Source organism: Tupaia chinensis, unplaced genomic scaffold, assembly GCF_000334495.1.
Source record: "Tupaia chinensis unplaced genomic scaffold, TupChi_1.0 Scaffold141724_1, whole genome shotgun sequence".
Taxonomy (NCBI): domain Eukaryota; kingdom Metazoa; phylum Chordata; class Mammalia; order Scandentia; family Tupaiidae; genus Tupaia; species Tupaia belangeri.
Genome location: NW_006201581.1, coordinates 221,025 through 241,147, shown reverse-complemented (window position 1 = coordinate 241,147; position 20,123 = coordinate 221,025). Strand labels below are relative to the sequence as shown.

The 20,123-nt window shown below is 43.2% G+C and overlaps 2 protein-coding genes across 4 annotated transcripts in view; one reads left to right on the top strand and one right to left on the bottom strand.

Annotated features, from left to right (window-relative positions):
- RWDD2B (RWD domain containing 2B) overlaps positions 1 to 15,272 on the bottom strand; it is a 17,303-nt gene extending 2,031 nt beyond the window's left edge. The window contains exons 1-2 of one of the 3 annotated variants that reach the window (XM_014582001.2): positions 7,972 to 8,806; positions 7,088 to 7,159 (exon numbers count right to left, since the gene is read on the bottom strand). The gene's annotated coding sequence lies outside the window, so the exon portion shown is untranslated. Of the gene's footprint in view, positions 1 to 7,087; positions 7,160 to 7,971; positions 8,807 to 15,213 lie in introns of those variants that run through there. The other 2 variants (XM_014582002.2, XM_006163265.3) reach the window with 2 other exon arrangements.
- Positions 15,273 to 15,554: 282 nt separating this feature from the next.
- USP16 (ubiquitin specific peptidase 16) overlaps positions 15,555 to 20,123 on the top strand; it is a 35,266-nt gene continuing 30,697 nt past the window's right edge. The window contains exons 1-2 of the mRNA XM_006163266.3: positions 15,555 to 15,694; positions 18,200 to 18,301. Of these exons, the coding sequence (XP_006163328.1) occupies positions 18,241 to 18,301 (61 nt within the window). The 5' untranslated portion in view covers positions 15,555 to 15,694; positions 18,200 to 18,240. The remainder of the gene's footprint in view (positions 15,695 to 18,199; positions 18,302 to 20,123) is intronic.

Here is a 20,123-nt window from a genome sequence, read left to right as displayed (position 1 = left end):
CTCATTAATTCTACATTATTCTAGCATATAATATGCTAAGGACCAAATATGTGGAATGGTCCAGTGAGAACCATAAAACTTTAGTACTAACCAGACACCAAATTCCTTTGTATCCAGATAGTTGATCTAGTGTCTTGAATTACCACAGTGAGCAACTGAAGTAAATCAGTTATGTAGCAAACACTGAATCAATGATATAGCCAGAAGAAAAGATATGATTTGTTTCTCTAGAGACCTAGAATGAACAGAGTAATAGAATTTAGTTCTATGGGAACCAGCAGTTAGCGTAATGACTGTCGCTGGACTCCCACGTAGTTGACCGCAGTTTGCGTCCCGGACCCGGTGGCTTAAAACTCACGCCGGGCGCGTGTGCATGCGTGCCCAAGATCCCGAGAGGAGAATGGAGGAGAAGGGATTGCAGCGTGACCATCCCCCCTGGGGGGTGATTTCTCGCTTTCTGTCTCTATGTCTCTCTCTGTCTGGCGAGCGCAGGCACCCTATAGTGAAAAAACCTCTCCAAAAAAAAAAAAGAAGAATTTAGTTCTATAAGTGGTCAATCTAACTTTCTTAATGTTTATTAGTGTATTAAAAAGGAGAAAATTAGGGAACCAGCAGTTAGCGTAATGGCTATGTCGCTGGACTCCCACGTAGTCGACCGCGGTTCGTGTCCCAGACCCGGTGGCTTAAAACTCACGCCGGGCGCGTGTGCGTGCGTGCCCAAGATCCCGAGAGGAGAATGGAGGAGAAGGGATTGCGGCGTGACCATCCCCCCTGGGGGGTGATTTCTCGCTTTCTGTCTCTATGTCTCTCTCTGTCTGGCGAGCGCACGCGCCCTACAGTGAAAATCTCTCCAAAAAAAAAAAATAAAGAAAATTATAAAGTAGAAAATAAAGACCAACTACCCCATAGCTCAAGTAACCCTTATTAATATATATATTTTTAAAGCAAGGTTTTGGGGACCAGTAGACCATCGCTGGACTCCCATGTAGTCAGCTGCAGTTTGCGTACTGGATCCGCCAGTTTAAAACTCACTCCAGGTGTGTGTATGTGCGCGTGCATGCCCAAAATCCCCAGAGGAGAATGAAAGAGAAGGGATTGAGGCATGGCCATCCTTCCTGAGGATGGGGGTGATGGTGATTTCTTACTTTCTGTCTGTCTCTGTCTCTCTGGTGAACACACATACCCTATAGTAAAAATCTTGCTCTCAAAAAGTGAGCCCAGCAGGTTGTATGTTCGTTAAAGCACTGGGCACTCCCACATGGCCAAACACGGCTTGAGTCCCAGATGTGGTGGCTTAATTTCTCTCTCTCTCTCTCTCTGTGTCTCTTCCTGATCAAATTAAAATAAATTAATAAATTAAATTAAAATATTTTTTTAAAAAAGCAAGGTGTTTTTGTTTTTGTTTGGAGAGGTTTTTGCTATAGGGCACATGTGCTCACCAGAAAGACAGAGACAGAGACAGAAAGCGAGAAATCACCCCCCGGGGTGATGGCCACGCCACAATCCCTTCTCCTCCATTCTCCTCCCGGGACTTGGGCATGCACCCACACATGCCCAGCCTGCGTTTAAGCCACCAGGTCTGGGTCTCGAACTGCAGTAGACTACGGAGGAGTCCAGCAACATAGCCATTATGCTAACTGCTAGTCCCAAAAAAGCAAGGTTTTGAAAACTCAAATGGTATAAAAAAGGTTAACAAGTAAAGTATAGGAGACATCCTTGTAGTGCAGTGTTAGCAGTGCACAGAGGAAGACATCCCACACGGCTCAGCAGGGTTTGAGTCCTGGCCATGTCCTTGTGGCTATGTAGGAGTCCAGTGCCTTAACCACCATGCCACCTACCAGCCCCAAGATGAATAATTTTTTATTGATACCTAGGCATTGAAGATACTATGTTATGAAACTCTGGATATTATTTTTTAAATGTTTAGAGGTTTTTGCCTTACTGCATATGTACTCACCAGAGAGAGAGAGAGAAAGAGACAGAGACAGTGAGGGAAAGTGAGAAATCACTCACAATAGGGGATGGCCAGGCCACAATCCCTTCTCCTCCATCCTCCTCCCAGGATCTGGGGCACCCACACACAAGCCTGGTGTGATTTTCAAGCTACTTAGTCTTGGACTTGAACTGCAGTTGGTCATGTGGGAGATAACCACGACCCCATCTGCTGGCCTGAGACTATGATATTACTAAGTCCTTTATTTTAGCATGCTTTTTTCAATACTGCTACAAGTGGGAAGGGGGAGATGTTGCCTTATTACTGCCAGGAACGGTAGAAGTCCAAGTTCTCTACTGGCCCTTTATTGACATCTAAAACAGGGGAAGGGTGCTCTCTATTACAGGGTGGGAATGGGAATTCTGGTTCCCCATAGGTATCTAGTGATGCTTCCCTGGCTAGGAAGGGTAGAAGTGTCTTGTTATTGCTCCCCACATTGCCTCCACTGACACCTTGATTCAGAAGGCCTTGTTAGTGCCAAGCGGCCAAGGAAGTCCTAACTGAAGACTAGGTTTCCTCAGACACAACCTTAGCAAGGTGAGGGAGGGTGCCTGGACATTGCTGCATCAGGGTGGAAGTAAACGATCCCATGTAGTGTGATGTGGACCTGATGTGGGTCTGCCACCACCACTGCGGTGAGGCCCTCCTTGGTAGTACCTGCTGGAAAAGAAAGCTCTGGGTCCCTACTCAAGACTTTTCTGATATAATCTTGATAAGGGGTAGGGATTGAGGTGTCATTACAGCTCAGTGGAGGTGGAATTTGAACTCTATTTGCTCATGTTGGTCTGGGTGAGACCAGAGTATTTTCTGTGCTATTTGACAGAGCATTTATTTACTGTCTGTTTTTTGTTTTGCTAGGCGGCTGCTTTCTTGGTCCTTTCAGTGAAGAGAGAAGGCTTTTTTGTAGTTGTTCTCTGTGCCCTTGAGGTTTCTGGGCTGTTCATCTACAGTGCCAAGTCTGGGATATTTGAGGCAAAAAGAACATCAAGGGAAGTCACCATCATGTCCTATTTTGGGTCTTTAGGTCCTTGTCAGTCTGCCTTCTTTCTACCTTTCAGAGTTTTTATGTTTATTTTATACAGTGTCTAAGATTGTTAGTTGTACTTAGGGGAAAGAACAGAGAAAAATATCTCCACTCAATTTTGCCTGAAAGTAGAAATACACCCTAGAAAAAAAAAGTTAATTGCTAAAGGGTGCATGTGCTCATTAGAGAAAAATAGAGAGACAAAGAAAGCACTCACACTGACAGGGCGCAGTCACACTGTAATTCCTTTTGCTCTATTTTTCCATCCTGTTGAAATTCTGGATACACACATGCCCAGTGTGTTTCCCAAGTAGCCAGGAATTGGATTTACTCTACAGTTGGACATGTGGGATCTGGCTCCATTAACAACTAGGTTACAAGATGAGTCAAAAGAAAAAAGTTTTTTTTTCTCTTATTTAACTTTATTTATTTTATATTTAAACAATTTTTTTTAGAATTTTTTTTGAGAGTTTTTTTGCTATAGGGTGCATAACGCTTACCAGAAAGACAGAGAGAGACAGAGAGACAGAAAGCAAGAAATCACCCCGCCCCCAGGGGGGATGGCCATGCTACAATCCCTTCTCCTCCATTCTTCTCTCGGGATCTTGGGCATGCATGCACATGCACCTGGCGTGATTTTAAGCCACTGGGTCTAAGACTCGAACCATGCTCGGCTACATGGGAGTCTAGTGACATAGCCATTACACTAACTGCTGGTCCCATTTATTTTATATTTAATTTGATCAGAGAGGGACAGAGTGAGAAAGAGAGAGAGGGGGAGAGTGAGAAAGCAAGCCGCCAGGCCCTGCACTCAAACTGTGGTTGGCCATGTGGGAGTCTAGCACCCTTAACCACCATGATACCTGCCAGCCCCAAGAAAAGTATTTTAATTTAGTAAATTAGTGAAAGGGTAGAGGAAGACAGTTAATGTCTACTAATTGTCACAGTGGAAAATGCTTGTTATAAAAAAAGCTGACCTAAAAATCCACATGAAGGTGACCTTTCAGACAGTGTATAAAAATGTGTTTGCAGGGGCCAGCAGGTGGTGTAGTGGTTGATGTGCTGGACTCCCATGTGGCCTACCGTGGTTCAAGTCCTGGACCCAGTGGCTTGAAACTCATGCCAGATATGTGTGTGTGCATGCCCAAGAGAAGAATGGAGGCCAACACCCCTGGGGTGGGAGGTGACCTTGCTTTCTGTCTTTCTGTGTCTCTGACAGAAACAGAGACAGTGAAAGGGAAAGTGGGAAATCATCCCTGGGGGAAGGAGGGGGTGGCCATGCCACAATCCCTTCTCTTCAGTTCTCCTCACAGGTGTTGGACATGCACACACACACGCCTGATGTGAGTTTCAACCCACCGGGTCTAGGACTTGAAATGTGGTCTACCATGTAAGAGTCCAGCAACATAATCACCAGGCCATCTAGTAGCCTCCTGCTCAAAGATATTTTAACATGTCTTCCCTGTGTGGTCACACTGTAATTAATTTTATTTTCCTCTCTCACCAACAATTTTGCCTCTCTCTGTTTTGATAAGTGGCGAGGGGTGTGGCCTGCTTTGGGTTTCTGGACTGGGGATGTAAAGAGCTTTGACTGGTAACACCCTTCCCTAGACTCTGCCTCCAATGTCTCTCTACCGACTCATGCTCCATGCTGTCATTACAATGTCATATGTGGAGCTCTAACGGAGGTCTACGGAGGCAGGCAAGAGAGCTCACACTGTCCAGTAGGAAACATGCCGCAGTGCTTGGGCACTAATCTTGCAGTCTGAGATGAAGGAGTGGGAACATGTTAGGTTTTCATGGGGAAAGTTAGTTAACCATTCTCCATTCTAACAGTTACTCATAGAATGAACTGTTCCCAATTCATGATTTGGCTGTTTTATATATTTGCTAGCACAAATGCTAGCATAGTGAAAATAGATCCGATTCACAAAGGTTGTTTTGGAACGATCTGTTTACTATGATGCCAATGTCATGCTGGGGGAAAGAAAAAAGTATTACAGAAAGCATTTTGTGCTTCAATGAGTTCTTGAACTGCTGAATGGCAAATGACAAGCTCAACAGGTTTCTTTAAGATGGCCATGGGTTCAGGTTAGCCTGCCATGATCCTGACTTACGGCTGTCATCTTCCTGTCAGCTCTGGTTTAGTTTTCATTCTAGACAAAAGCAACCCTATTTAGACAATACACTACATGGATACTTTTTTGTTGTTGTTATTTTAAATTTGCCAGAGCGCATATGCTTTTGCTAGCAAGAGACAGAGGGAGAGGGAGACCCCAAAGGGGCATAGTCATGCTACAATCCCTTCTCCATTTCTATATCCTATTGAGATTTTAGGCTTGCAGACATATGCGTGCCTGTCATGTTTTTCAAGTCACCAGGACTTGGATTCAAACCATACGGTCCAGAATGTAGGATCTGGCTCCCTTAATCACCAGGTCACAGAGCCTGCCCAGGTACAATTCTATGTGTGGCTTTTCAAAGTCTTTGCTGTTAGATCACAATATGCACTGTGAATACTTAAGAAGTAGATTTAGTATGCTGACTAGCCCAATCCTATCTGACTTCAGAACGTTCTTTTCCATACCAAGAGATATTAGCTCTTTCCTCCACAGAACAGAGCAGAAGTCCTCACTTTGTCATCTACTACCCAATATAAATATTTAAGTATTACCAATCTACTTGCCATCTTCATGTGGAATCTTTTCAAATATCTATTAGGACTACAAACATTTCTCCTTCCTTTACTGGCAAGTGATTATAATTTTATATTCTACTATCTTCTTAACATCATAATTTAAGCATTTATTGTTATTTTAAAAATTCCTCATAAACATTTAAAATTCCTGGACTTACTAGAATTCCATAAACATTTTTTCTACTCAGTTTGGAGTTGAAGAATCTAGGAAACAACTCTTTAGGTGGTAATTAGAAAAAGTGAATATATTTTTCCCCCAATTGCAGTGTTTTAAAATATGGACTATGCTACTGGACCACGAAGGTACAAATTCTGGCCCTGTCTCTTTCCAATTCTGTGATCTTAGGCAAATGGCCTAATTTATCTGTGTCTCTGTCTCCCTATCTCCAAAATGGAAATGAGAGGGTTGCTGTGAGGATTAAATGAGAAGGAATATTTGGAAAGTGCTTAAATGAGTGCCTAGCAACAAAGTATTACATAGTTGTTTGCTATTATCATTATTACTATTGGTTATTCATTCAACAAATGTTTCTCAAGCACCTCATATGTGCAAAGCACTAAGAATGAAAGTAGCAACGACAACAACAAAAATCTCTGCTGCCATAGAGGATTAAACTAGTCAAAGGTAATCATGACATCAAAAACAAATACATATGTTCAATAGATAACTATTATAAAGAAGAAAATGAGGATAAGGAGCTATAGAGGGATGAGGGTTGTGGGGAAAGGCTTTTCTCTTCTAAGGGTATCACAGGGAAGATAGACTTGGAAGGAACTGAAGAAGAAAGTCATGTGTTTATATGGGCAGAATGTTCCAGGAATGGCATGTTCAAAGACTGAGTGGCAGGAGTATTCTAGACTAGCTGGCTGGAGCAGAATGAGCTGAGGACAGGCTAATGGAAGAGGTTAGTGAGAAAATGTGGGCAGCTTATACTGGGACTTGTAGGACACAACCAGGACTTTGGATTTTGTCCCAACTGATATAGAAGACCAGAGAGGGGTTTGGCTTATGAAGATGCCCACACCTTCTGCTACGTTAGAACAGTATAGAGGAAAGCAGGATCACCAGATAGGCACTGCAGTAGCTGGAGGACAGGGCTTGGATTAGGGTTGTGGTGATCAAGGTGGGAAGCACTCTTCAGATTCTGGAATATACAGAGCTATACGTAAGAGTTCAAGGCTAGTGAAACAATGGACTTGCCACTAATTTGGATGGAGAAGTCTGGAAATCCAAAGCTTGGTTTTAGACCTATTAAATAGTTAAATGTCTATTAAGACATCCACTATGAAAAATGCACAGCAGGCAATTAGATAGTCAATTACAGAATTCTGGAGAGAGTCAATTGGTGATATTTGGAAAATTGACACTTACTTAAAGCCATGAATCTGTATGAAATCTCTCAGGGAGTGAGCAAAGTTGGGAGAGTCTCATGGAGTTTGGGGTCTAGAAAATGAAATTAAATCAGCAAAGAAGTATGGGTCAGAGAGATTCATCAACAGACAATTACGGGAAGGATGTTATTAGTCAAGTCATTAATGTCCAAGTTAGTTTGGGTGATGAGATTTCTGCCTCCTCCCCATAGGAAAAAACTCTTTGGAGTATTTCTTTGGCCCACAATCTCAGGGAATGCTGTCAAAATGTAGAATAAAAGGAGTTTCTCAATTAGAATCACTCTTTTTCCTTTCGGTTTACTTTTTAAAAAGAGCACTAGGACCAGCAGTTGGCATGGTGGGTATGGCGATAGATTCTCACAAGAATGACCACAGTTCAAGTCCCAGACCTGGGGGGCTTGCTTTCTCACTTTCCTTCTTTCTCTGTCTCTCTGATCAACTGGAATATTAGAACAAATAAAGTTAAATAAAGTAATTCTTTTGAATAAATAAATAAATAAATAAATAAATATAAGGGTGATGAGCAGGTGGCATGGTGGTTAATGCATTGGACACCCACAGATAAAAAAAAATTAAAAAAAATAAAAAAAAAAAAAAAAAAAAAAAAAAAGAGCGGGGCCCAGGTCGACTAACTCACCACCCCTGACTGTCGCACCTAAAAACTGATTGGGCCTAAAGAGAGGTCCCCCGGTAGGCGGGGCCAGGAAGTGCCCAGGCAGGCTCTGGCCAATGAGCGGACATGTAGCGTGAGAGAAGGCGGAGCCACCGTGCCGCCGAGATCTGGGAAGGTGGTATCCGCCGCCACAGCGTGGAAACTCCTCACCCAGTTCTGCTCCGACTTGGGCTCGCATTTGGAAGACTCACCTCGAGCTGTGGCCTCCTCACTGCTGTAACCCCGAGATTCCCGGTTGCACGGAAAGCTCAATATTCATCCGGAGGGAGCCTCAAAATTCCAGGGCAGGCCTACCCAAAGCCTGCGCCTGCGGAGCGGCCTAGGCTATCGCGCAACCCCCTGCTCCAGGATCTGCGCGTGCGCGGCGGGGCCGTGGATTCCGGAAGCCGGAGCTGCCCGGATTTACTGTTCTTGGGGTGGGTGGCTGCTTGTGTATTTCTGAGGACTAGAACCGCCGAACGGAATTCTTTGGCCCCGTTTGGTGCTTCCCAGGCTCGGGATTTTTGTTTTTAAACCTCATTGTCAATTCCCAGCTATTGCTATTGTTGGGAGTATAGCGGGACTGTTTCTCTGGACAAGACCTGTTCTGTTAAAGTAACTCGCTTCAAACTCGAACGTGTAAGAATCACTGGGGGTCCTGCTAAAATGCAGGTCGGAATCGGTAGGTAGGAGTGGGGGTCCCAAATTTTGCATTTTTAATATTTTCTAACCGGAACAGTAGCAAAGCATTCTAGACATGAGATTGGATGGATGGTGGCCATGAAGGCCTTTGGTATTACCTCCCAATAACCGAGCCTGGAGGAAAGGCATGAATAGTTTTATCCTTAAAAGTTTGAAGGAGATTCCAACACGGAGAGATTAGAAATGTTTATATTTCAAGTCCAGCTGTATGCAATATAATACAAAAATATCATATGCTCATTTAGAAATGTCATTGTACGTGAGCGCTGACATTCATTAGTATTAGGTATCACTGCTAAATCACACTTTTTAATTTTTGAGAGAATTTTTGCTATAGTGCGTGTGTCCTGGCTGGAGAGACAAAGACAGAAGACAAGAAATCACACCCCAGGAGGGATGGCCACGCTGTAATCCCTTTCCCTCCATTCTCTCGGGGTTCTAGGCATGCAGGCACACAGGCTTGGCCTGATTCTGAGCTACTGGGGCCAAGACTCGGATTGTGGTAGGCCCTGTGGGAGCCCAGTGGTGTAATACGCCATCATCTGCTGGTCCCAAATTATACATTTTTAAAACAATATGGCCATGACCAGCAGATGGCGCAATGGCTATGTCACTGGACCCCCATGTAGGGGACCACACTAAGTCCTGGACCCAGTGACTTAAGCTAATGCCAGGCACACATGTGCATGCTTGCCCAAGATTCTGAGAGGAGAATGGAGGAGAAGGGATTGCAGCGTGGCCATCTCCCCTGGGGGGTGATTTCTCCCTTTCCGACTCTGTCTTTCTGGTGAGCGCAGAAACCTCTATAGCAAAAACCTCTCAAAAAAAAACTCACAAAAATATGATCATACATAGTTCTCATAGCTGCATATACTTCACGCTTTGTGAACATTTTACAGTGTCATTATATAATCAGCTTTTTTTTTTTTAACATTTATTTATATGCTTGTGATTTTTCAAGCCACTGGGTCAAGGACTTGAACTGCAGTTAACCTCGGAATCCAGGGACCACACCACCTGCTGGGCCATATAAGCAACTTCTTTTTCTTCCAAGCTTTTCTATTTAATGAAAAAAATCTCTATCATAAAGCAAAATTAAGGGAATTTTACAGTGGCTCAATTACCAAAAACATAACTTCTGTCCATCTCCATTTAGTATGTCTGAAGACGTTCTGGGTTGTCACAACTAGAAGGATGCCACTGGCATCTAGTATGGAAGAGCCAGGAATGCTGCTCAACTTCCTGCAATGTACAGGATACCACATTCAGAAAATGTGTAGGTCTAAAGTGTACGTGGTAGTTGCTAGTAAAGTTCTCTGTAAGTATGCCAGCTTGCATATCATTGGAGATCAAATTAAGTTTTTTTTTTTAAGAGGTTTTTGCCATAGGGCGCATGCACTCGCCAGAGACAGAGAGAGACAGAGAGACAGAAAGCGAGAAATCACTCCCCCAGGAGGGGGGGCCATGCCGCAATCCCTTCTCCTCCATTCTCCTCTCGGGATCTTGGGCACGCACGCACATGCGCCTGGCGTGAGTTTTAAGCCACCAGGTCCTGGACGTGAACCGCAGTCGACTACTTGGGAGTCCAGCGACATAGTCATTACGCTAACTGCTGGTTCCCAAATTAAGTTTTCTTTTGAAGTAAAAACAAGTGCACATCTTGGGATCAGAAGTTGGTATAATGGTTATGTCACTGGACTCCCATGTAGCTGACTGTTGTTCAAGTCTTGGACCCAGTGGCTTAAAACTCACGCCCAGTGAATGTACATGCATGCCCCAAATCCCGAGAGGTGAATGGAATTAGAAGAGGTTGTGGCATGGCCATCCCACCTTGGAGGTGATTTCTTACTTTCTGTCTCTGTCTCTCTGGTGAGCAAACATGCCCTATGGCAAAAAAATCTCTTGCTCAAAAATGTGCACATATGGGACCAGCAGGTGGCGTGATGGTCAAACATGCCCTATGGCAAAAAAATCTCTTGCTCAAAAATGTGCACAGAGGGGACCAGCAGGTGGCGTGATGGTTAAGGCGCTAGACACTCCCACATGGCCAACCATGGTTTGAGTCCTGGACCTGGTAGCTTGCTTTCTCACTTTCCCTCTCTTCTCTCTCTCTCTCTCTCTCTCTGTGTCTGGTCAAATTGACATAAATGAATGAATAAATAAATAATTTTTAAAAAGTGCACATATTAAATGTACATTTGCTGAATTTTGACAAATGCATACACCTGTTTAACTTAAACCCTATTAAGAGATAGACTATTATCACCTCAGAAAGTTCCATGCTCAATGTTCTGATTTTCCTCCACCATAATTAGTTTTGCCTGTTCTAGAAACAGATGTTTGGGAACAGATATGTAAGGCTTTTATTCATTCAGTACATTTTAATGATTTGTCTATGTTCTGTGTATGAGTAGGTCCTTTTTTTTTTTTTTTTTGATTGCTTAACTTGATCTCATTGTATTTCTGTGGGATAAAATTTGGCAGCTGATTCTGTGAATAATTGAGAGATGAGGCATAGAGGGGAGAAATGGAGTTTATGTAGCTGTGAAGCACAGGGAATGGCTAGGGCTGGCAAGCTCACAACCAACTCCCAGAAAAGAAATTGCCAGTGCAGAGACCAGCAGTTAACGTAATGGCTATGTCGCTGGACTCCCACGTAGTCGACCGCGGTTGGAGTCCCGGACCCCCGGTGGCTTAAACTCACCCTGTGTGTGTGCATATGCGTGCCCAAATCCCGAGAGGAGAATAGAGGAGAAGGGATTGCTGTGTGGCCATCCCCCGTGGGGGGTGATTTCTCACTTTCCTTCTCTCTGTCTCTGTCTTTCTGGCGAGCGCACATGCCCTATAACAAAAACCTCTCCAAGAAAAAAAGTTAATTGCTAGTGCAATATATACTGTTGCACTTCTCACTTATCCATTGTTATATACTACGTATATTTAGCTCGTTCAGTGTTAGTCTTACCTTAATGATTTTCCCAAAATTGTTCTGTGCACCTTTTTCTTTCACATGACATTATAACCCTACTTTTGTTCTTAGGGCAACAATAAATCTGTTAACTCAGACTTGTGACATACATTGATAGATTAAGGGATGCTACAACATAATTTCTTTTTTAAAAAAATATGTATTTTTTTTTTCAGAGGTTTTTGCTATCAGGCATGTGTGCTCACCAGAAAGACAGAGAGAGAAAAGTGAGAAATCACCCCCCCAGGGAGGATGACCACACTGCAGTCCCTTCCTCCATTCTCTTCTTGGGATCTTGGGCACACACGCACATATGCCTGCATGAGTTTAAGCCACCAGGTCTGGGACCTGAATCGTGGTCAACCACATGGGAGTCCAGCGACATAGCCATTACGCCAACTGCTAGTCCCTAATTAATTAATTATTATTATTTAATTTGCTTTAGGGCATGTGTGCTCACCAGACAGAGACAGTGAGCGTGAGAGAGAAGGAGAAAGTGAGAAAGCAAGCCACCAGGTCTGGGATTCCAACATACTCAGTAGACAGAGACAGAGAGCGAAGAGACAAGGGGAGGGAACCAGCAGTTAGCGTAATGGCTATGTCGCTGGACTCCCACGTAGTTGACCGCAGTTCGTGTCCAGGACCTGGTGGCTTAAAACTTAGGCCGGGCGTGTGTGCGTGCGTGCCCAAGATCCCGAGAGGAGAATGGAGGAGAAGGGATTGCGGCGTGACCGTCCCCCCTGGGGGGTGATTTCTCGCTTTCTGTCTCTCTGGTGAGCGCACGCGCCCTATAGCGAAAACCTCTCAAAAAAAAAAAAAAAAAGAGAGAGAGGGAGAAGGGGAAAGCGGGAAAGCAAGCTGCTGGGTCCGGGACTCTAACGGCAGTTGGCCATTTGGGAGTCCAGCACCTTAACCACTGTGCCACCCACTGACCTCTAACATATTTAAGCTATACTGTTTAACAAAATGATCTAAACATATTTTAGTAACTATTATGGTAATTTATAACTTTATTACAATTCTCAATTTAACATGTTACATTGTGTTCCTTAAATAAACATTCTCATCCCTTAAGATTTCCTACCTGGGGCACCAGCAGATGGCATAATAGTTATGTCGCTGGACTCCCATACGGCTGACCAGTTTGAGTCCCAGAGCTGGAGGCTTGAAACTCATGCCAGGTGTGTGTGCATGCATGCTCAAAATTCTGAGAGGAGAAGGGATTGCATGTGGCCATCCCCCCTGGTGGGGGGTGACTTCTCATTTTCTGTCTCTGTGTCTCTGTCTCTTCATACAGAGTGCACGCATCCTATAGCAAAAATTTTCATAAAAGAAATAATTTTTCCTCTGGGACTCTGGTCCTGTTACATTTTTGTGACCATTGTCTAAAGCAAGTGGCTTATATTTCCTCTTTTAAGCACACATGCTGATTTATGATATTTGTTCTAGTCGTTACAGATTACATTAGTTACAGAAACTACAAGAGCCAGTTAACCCGTAAAGTTTAAGAAATAGGGACCAGCAGTTAGCGCAATGGCTGTCGCTGAACTCCCATGTAAATTGACTGCGGCTTGAGTCACGGACTCGGTGGCTTAAACTCAAGCTCGGTGTGTGTGCATGTGTGCCCGAGATCCCGAGAGGAGAATGGAGGAGAAGGGATTGTGGCATGGCCATCCCCCCTGGGGGATGCTTTCTCGCTTTCTATCTATCTCTGTCTTTCTGGTGAGCACACGTCCATAGCAAAGACCTCTCCAAAAAAAATAATAAAGTTTAGGAAAGAGGAATAAAGGAAAGCAAAAAAAAAGGGTTAAAAATCGTTTGGCTTTTCCTGTTATGGTATGAATATACCAGTTGTTTTCTATTCTTTGAAACCTGGGCTGTTAACAGTCTTTTGGCTGTTATGTATAAAGTTGCTGGAACATTCTTGTATTCTTGTGCAGTGTTTCATTTCTTCTTTCTTATTAGTTTCTTCACCATGGAGTGTGTGTGTGTTTACAGGAGAGAGTAACACGCACCCAAAATGATTTTCAAGCCACTAGGTCTGGGACTCAAATCACGGTTGGCCATGTGGGGGGTCCAGCGACATAACCAATATGCCATCTGCTGGCCCCAGCATTTTATTATTTATTTCTTTTCGGAGAGGTTTTTGTTAGAGGGCGCGTGCGCTCGCCAGAAAGACAGAGAGAGACAGACAGAAAGCGAGAAATCACCCCCCAGGGGGATGGTCACGCTGCAATCCCTTCTCCTTTTGAGATCTTGGGCATGCACACACATGTGCCTGGCATGAGTTTAAGCCACCGGGTCCAGGACTCGAACCACGATTGACTACATGGGAGTCCTGCAACATAGCCATTACGCCAACTGCCTGTCCCTGATTTCCTTTTATTATTTTTTTAAGAGATTTTTTTGCAACAGGGTGCTGACTCGAGACAGACAAAAAGTGATAAATCCCCACCCCCCACCCCCGGACCTGGGGAAATGGCCACTCCACAATCTCTTCTCCATTCTTTTCTCAGGATTTTTGGCACACATACACAAGCACCCAGTGTGAGTCTTAAGCCACAGGGTCCTGGATGGGAACCGTGGTCAACTATAGGGGAGTCCAGCAGTGTAACCACTATAACTAGTGTAACCACTAAGCCATCTGCTGGTCCCACCAGCATTTCATTTCTAATGACCAGATTTCTTCAAAGATACTAAGTCTTTATTATATTCCAGGCACTTGTAGGTACTAGAGTTGTAGCCATGAAAAGGCTAAGATGTCACATTTCTCAAGGAGCTTACATTTGCACATTTCTGTGTACATATGAGAATGGATAAATATATAGATCAAAATGAAAGAAAAATATAGTAGAAACAAAAATAGCTCAACAGATAAATAAAATAATGTGGCATCTGTGATTAGGTAACTATGATACCTAGGTGGCTCAGTGAATTCATTTGTGAGAAAATGACTTAAGATATGAACAGAATGACAATAGGATACCAACTGTGGAAGATCAAGACAAAGAACATTCCACTCCAAGAAGCAGGTAGCACAATGGCCCTAAGGCTCTGCTTTAGAATGGAGTAGGGAGGGGAGGGGGCTCTAAGGAGTGTTTGGAGTTTAGAAAGTTTAAAGAAAAATAGCAGGGGGAGCGAGTAGGGGAGTGAGGGCAGCAGGTAGTGGTTAAGGCACTGTCCTCCCACGTGGGTGATGGTGGTTAAGCCCTGGACCTACTGGCTTGAAAGTCACACCAGGCACTTGTACTCACTTGCACAGAATCCCAGGAGGAGTGATTGCAGTATGGCCATTCCTGGGGGTGGAGGGTGGAGGTGACTTCTCACTTTCTGTCTCTCTCCTAAGAGTGCATATACCCTATGGCAAAAACCTCAAGAGAGAGGGGAAAAAAAAGAAAAAAATTAACAGTAAAGCCAGGAGAGTCAGTGTTCCCCCAGATTTAACGAAATCTTACTCTGGGCAACTTGACAAGTTAGTATGCTACTGTCTTAATCTACTTTTGTCTGATTACTAGTAAGGATAAACATTGCATTTATTTTATGACCAACTGTCCTTTCACTGAATTTCCTGTTCATATTCCTTGCCTATTTTTTTCTATAGACACCTGCATCTTTTCTTCGTAGGGATTCTTGTGTTTTCTGTATTAAACTAAAACCAAGGGCAGAGAGTTCTAAATTTAATTCACAGAAGGCTTGGCACAAAAGGCTCGCTTATAAACTCTGAGAATTTTACCCTCTTTAATAGCATCTTCCATTCCTACTTTAAAATTTATTCTTGCTGCTTCACCTTTTAATTCCGACGTGGTGCAGTACGGTGAATTCAACAGTTAATGTATTCAGTTTCAGAGTCGACAGGACAGAATTCGGAACAGAAATTCCGAGGTTCCCTTTCAGTCAGCTTTCAGGCGTACTTGCAGAAAGTCACGGTCCAGGAGACGCCTAGCGTCAGGCCGCCCCGAGTGCCCACCCTGCAGACGCGGCTAAGGGACTCGGACGCGTGGAAACCCTCCGCACACGCAAACCCCGCCAGGCGTCTGCGCGGAACTCGGGCGTCGAGCGCTCTCAGGCGCCTAGAAACCGGCGTCAGATCCGCTGGTCCCCGGAGCCCAGTCACTTCCCATAATGCTGCGTTCCGGAAGTCGTTGCTTTCCAGGGGGTCACTCTGGCTTTGGCTCTGTCGCTCGCTATTCGTCATCGAGAGGAAGACGGAGCTGCTGTCCAGCCCAGAGGCTCATTAGGGGATGCAGCTATGGGCACTGCCGCCGTGGGTGAGTTCTGGTGTCCCTGACCCGCAGTTGCGCTCACCGGACTTACTGCGATTTGAGAGCCCGAATTTTCTGCCCCAACCTGCTTCTCTTCTCAAAGGCCTCCGCCTTGAGCACGTTACCCGGCTTCTTTTTCGTACCTGCTTCTCATTGGCTGCACGTCCTGTCAGTTCCAGGAGCTGCCCAATGAGTTGCCAGTGCTGGCGCCGTCCTCGACCCGGTGGATCTCGAGGTTCCCCACTTGGGATGCTGAGCAGTGGAAGGGAAGGGCTGGGAGGGTTTGGGGAGGTGAGGAGGGCACCGCACCGGTGGTTTGGTGGCGCGCGGCAGGGAGCGCCCTAGGAGCTGGACCTGGATTTACAGATGCGTCCATGTGGCTAGTTGGAGAAGTAGGTTCTGTCACCTGTCCAGTTGAAGGCTCCTAGGAGAGGAGCGATCTACGCAAAACTCCAAAGCCACGTTTAAGACCTGCTGACCAAGTTTTTCCACACGCTTACTTTTTAAATAAGAACCGGGTAGGCAGAAGACTGGGAAGGCAGTAAAGAAAGGGAATTAGATTAATGTGAGAGTCAGCAATAGTTTTGATTGAAGTTTTGTGTGGAGTCCTGTAAAAGAGTGATTTGGCTAAGACGCCAATTCTCATTCGTAGGCACACCTGAAAAATCTGGTAGACTTACTGATGCTTTATAGCCGATGACACTCATGGCACTCTTTGCCTGTGGCTCATTAGTTGCTTTTATAGTTGTCAGCATTTACTGGAACTCCTTACACAGCATTAAAGTGACCCCCTCTGTCCTCTGCCTGTAGCAATTAAAATTTGTCTTTCAAGTTTTCCTTTGGAATCTAAGCTACTGTAGTCCTCAAACCAGATTTACTAGTGATGTCTTCACTACTGCAGGTTTCTGATTTCTTAATTCTCCACCTTTTTCTTTTTCACCAGAACTTGTTTGCTTCATTCTTATGTACCTACCTTTGCACCTTGTAATCATCTTTTATGACTCAGGTACTATTCTCCTTTTCTATTTCAATGCAAGAAGTATTTTTTTTTTTGAAGACTTACTATGTACTAACACTATGCTAGAGAATATAGACAATTCAGAAATAATTCCTTAAACCATTTCTTTCTCCTAGAACTTTAGATTCTAGACTCAAGGGGGACATCAAAAATTCATGGAAAAAATGGAATTAAAGTATGCATTTATTTTGGTGCCATAAAATGAAAGACAGGGTCAGCAGATTGTGTGGAGGTTAAGGCAGCAGGATCCTACAGGGCCATCTCTTCCACTCACGTTCCAGACCTGGTGGTTTGAAAAACACACTGGACACATGTGCATGCGTGCCCAGGATCCCCAAAGAGAAAAGATTACAGTGTGGTTATCCCCCTCCCACCTACTTTCCATTTATGGAATCAGAGTTTTAATAAGTATCTTAGGTATAATAACTGAGTTCTTGGCAGTAATAAGTTACTCTAATGCTTGTGAAATGCAGAATCATTTACATTATATAAACTTAGAAAGATCTGTATGTATTTTCAGCACTTTTTATGTTTTCTAATTTTTAATTACTGACTAATGAGGTAAATATTTGGATGTGCAGCTAGAATAGTTGGAACTTTTCAAACTAGTTTCGGTAGTAATATAATAATATAAGTCATTGATAATACAGTTGTAATCAATTCTCAGTTAGTGAATACCCATAGAAAACCCTGCTGTGGAAATGTAGACCAGAGTATCACTAATTTGGTTTTGAGATTATTTTGCAAATTTTTTAACTTTGTTTAGGAGGTCGTTTTCAGAATTATTTTAAATTTTTGGTAGATAAGTTTACATAAACTGCAGAGTTAAGAAATGCAGCTTATAAGGAAAGGAAATCAGTCTCAAAATTAAAAGTGTCACTGCTATTCCACAGAGAGGCGTCAAATTCCTCACTACTGACTACTTTTTTTCTTTTTGGAGAGGTTTTTGCTATAGGGCACGTGCACTCACCAAACAGACAGAAAGAGATTGAGAGACAGAAAGCGAGAAATCACCCCCCATGGGGGATGGCCATGCCGCAATCCCTTCTCCTCCATTCTCCTCTTGGGATCTTGGGCATGCACGCACACACACCCGGCGTGAGTTTTAAGCCACCAGGTCCGGGATGCGAACTGCACTCGACTACGTGGGAGTCCAGCGACATAGCCATTACGCTAATTGCTGGTCCCCTCACTACTGACTACTGAGACTTCAAGATTTGTGTGAGAAGACTGAGATTCTCTTGTGACCTTCACATTGATTGAACACCTCTTTACTTTGCTAAAATATAGTTTGCTGACTATCAAAAACAGTGCTCATACTATCCATTCTACCTACTTCAGAATTTTTGTTAAAATTAGATAATATATGTAATTAAAAAGTGTGATATGACATGAAAAATATTATATGTGGCTTAGTTATACTGTATTACTATCTCCTAGTAAGGTATAAAGCATACTTTTTTTGATCAAGCTAACTCTTTCTTGTTTTCTAGATTGTTATTTTGTGTCAGTAAGTAATCCGTAAAGTGCCAACATGGGAAAGAAACGGACAAAGGGAAAAACTGTTCCAAATGATGATTCCTCTGAATCTTTAGGTATATTTCACTAATTGAATCTTCAAAGTAATGTCGACATCCCTAAATGAATAAATAGTTTAGTGTATATAAATGGGATAGAACTGTATATTATTGTTATGTAATGTACATTTTAATTTAATGGTCATAGATATATGTCATTTATTAGTCTACGACATTTTCAGTGGTATATTCTTTATGTAAAGAATTATGGGTCTATATTTCATTATTTAGCTAATCCCCTACTGATACACATTAGATAATCTTTAACTTTAGTGTTATGAATAAATAATAGTAGACATCTTTGTAACTAAATCTCTGTGCATCCAGTTATTAGTATAGATCAAACAAGCAGAATTGCAGAATCAAAGGGTATAAATATTTCAGTGCACTTTTGATTCTGTTGCCAAATTTCATTCCAGAAATGTTTTAATTCATAGGCCTCCTAGATGTATAGTAAAGTAGACTTTTATTAAGAAACTTCCAGTAGGACCAGCAGTTAGCGTAATGGCTATGTCGCTAGACTCCCATGTAGTCAACTGCGGTTCGTGTCCTGGACCCGGTGGCTTAAAACTCACGCCGGGCGCGTGTGCGTGCGTGCCCAAGATCCCGAGAGGACAACAGAGGAGAAGGGATTGTGGCGTGGCCATCCCTCGTGGGGGGTGATTTCTTGCTTTCTGTCTCTCTCTCTCTGTCTGTCTGGCGAGCGCACATGCTCTATAGCAAAAAAACCTCTTCCAAAAAAAAGAAACTTCCGCTGAAACTGGTTAGTATTATATCTAAATATATGGCTGATTTAGTATTTGCAAAAGGTTATCTTCTTTTTTTTAGTTTAGTTTTAATATTTTTTGACTATTACTAAGATTCTTTTCACATTTGCATTTATATTTCTTATTTTGGTGCACGTTCATTGGACATAAAGCTAATTATGCTACTTGACTAGTTTCTTAACCTTCTTTGTCCCTGGAACAACTCCAGCTTGTCAGAGTGGCTTGCAAAGAATTTTATTTAACTGGGTCTAGCAAGGTTTTCAGTGTCAGGTCCATTTGTTTTATTTTACACCCAGATGATGTCACCACTAGGGGAGATAGCATACACTCTTTACATGCTTTTCTTCTTGGGATTGGTCTTTTTAGACTGCCATTCACTCCCTGAGGTTGTGATTTAAAGTGTGAACTATGAAGTATTACAGGCTCGAGTTAAAATTCTGGAATAACCATTCAGTAGTTATGTGACTGGGCACTGTGGGCACATTTGTCATTGGAAATAGTGTCTTCCTTCTAGGGTAATTGTAATTAAGTGAAATCGTGTTTGCAGAACACTTAACATAGCTCATGGGAAGCATTTAATCAATTTTGAAATTGTTATTACTGTTAATATCTTCCAGGACTATATAGATACTACCTCCCATATGAAACATTAGTTATTATTTTTTCATGTGAGAATTTTTTGCCTTAGTGCACATGCATTTGGTAGAGACAGAGACAGTGAGAAGGATAATGAGAAATCACTCCCCTGGAGGGATGGCCAGGCCACTTGGGCATGCACACACACCCGGTGTGAGTTTCAAGCCACCAGGTCTGAGACTGGAACCACATTCAGCCATGTGGGAGTCAAGCAACATAACTACTATGCCATCTGCTGGGCTTGTAAACTTCTGGTGACTTTAGCCTTCTCGTGCTGCTGTAGCATGTTTTAGAGAGTCTTGTACATGAGTGTTTAGCTGCCTCTTCTACTAGGATTTGAGCTACTCAAAAAAGAAGAGCTATGACTTTGTCACTTTTAGGTTTCCTGGCATTTGGTACAGTGCCTGGCCTGTAGTTGATATATTGGCTAAATGAAG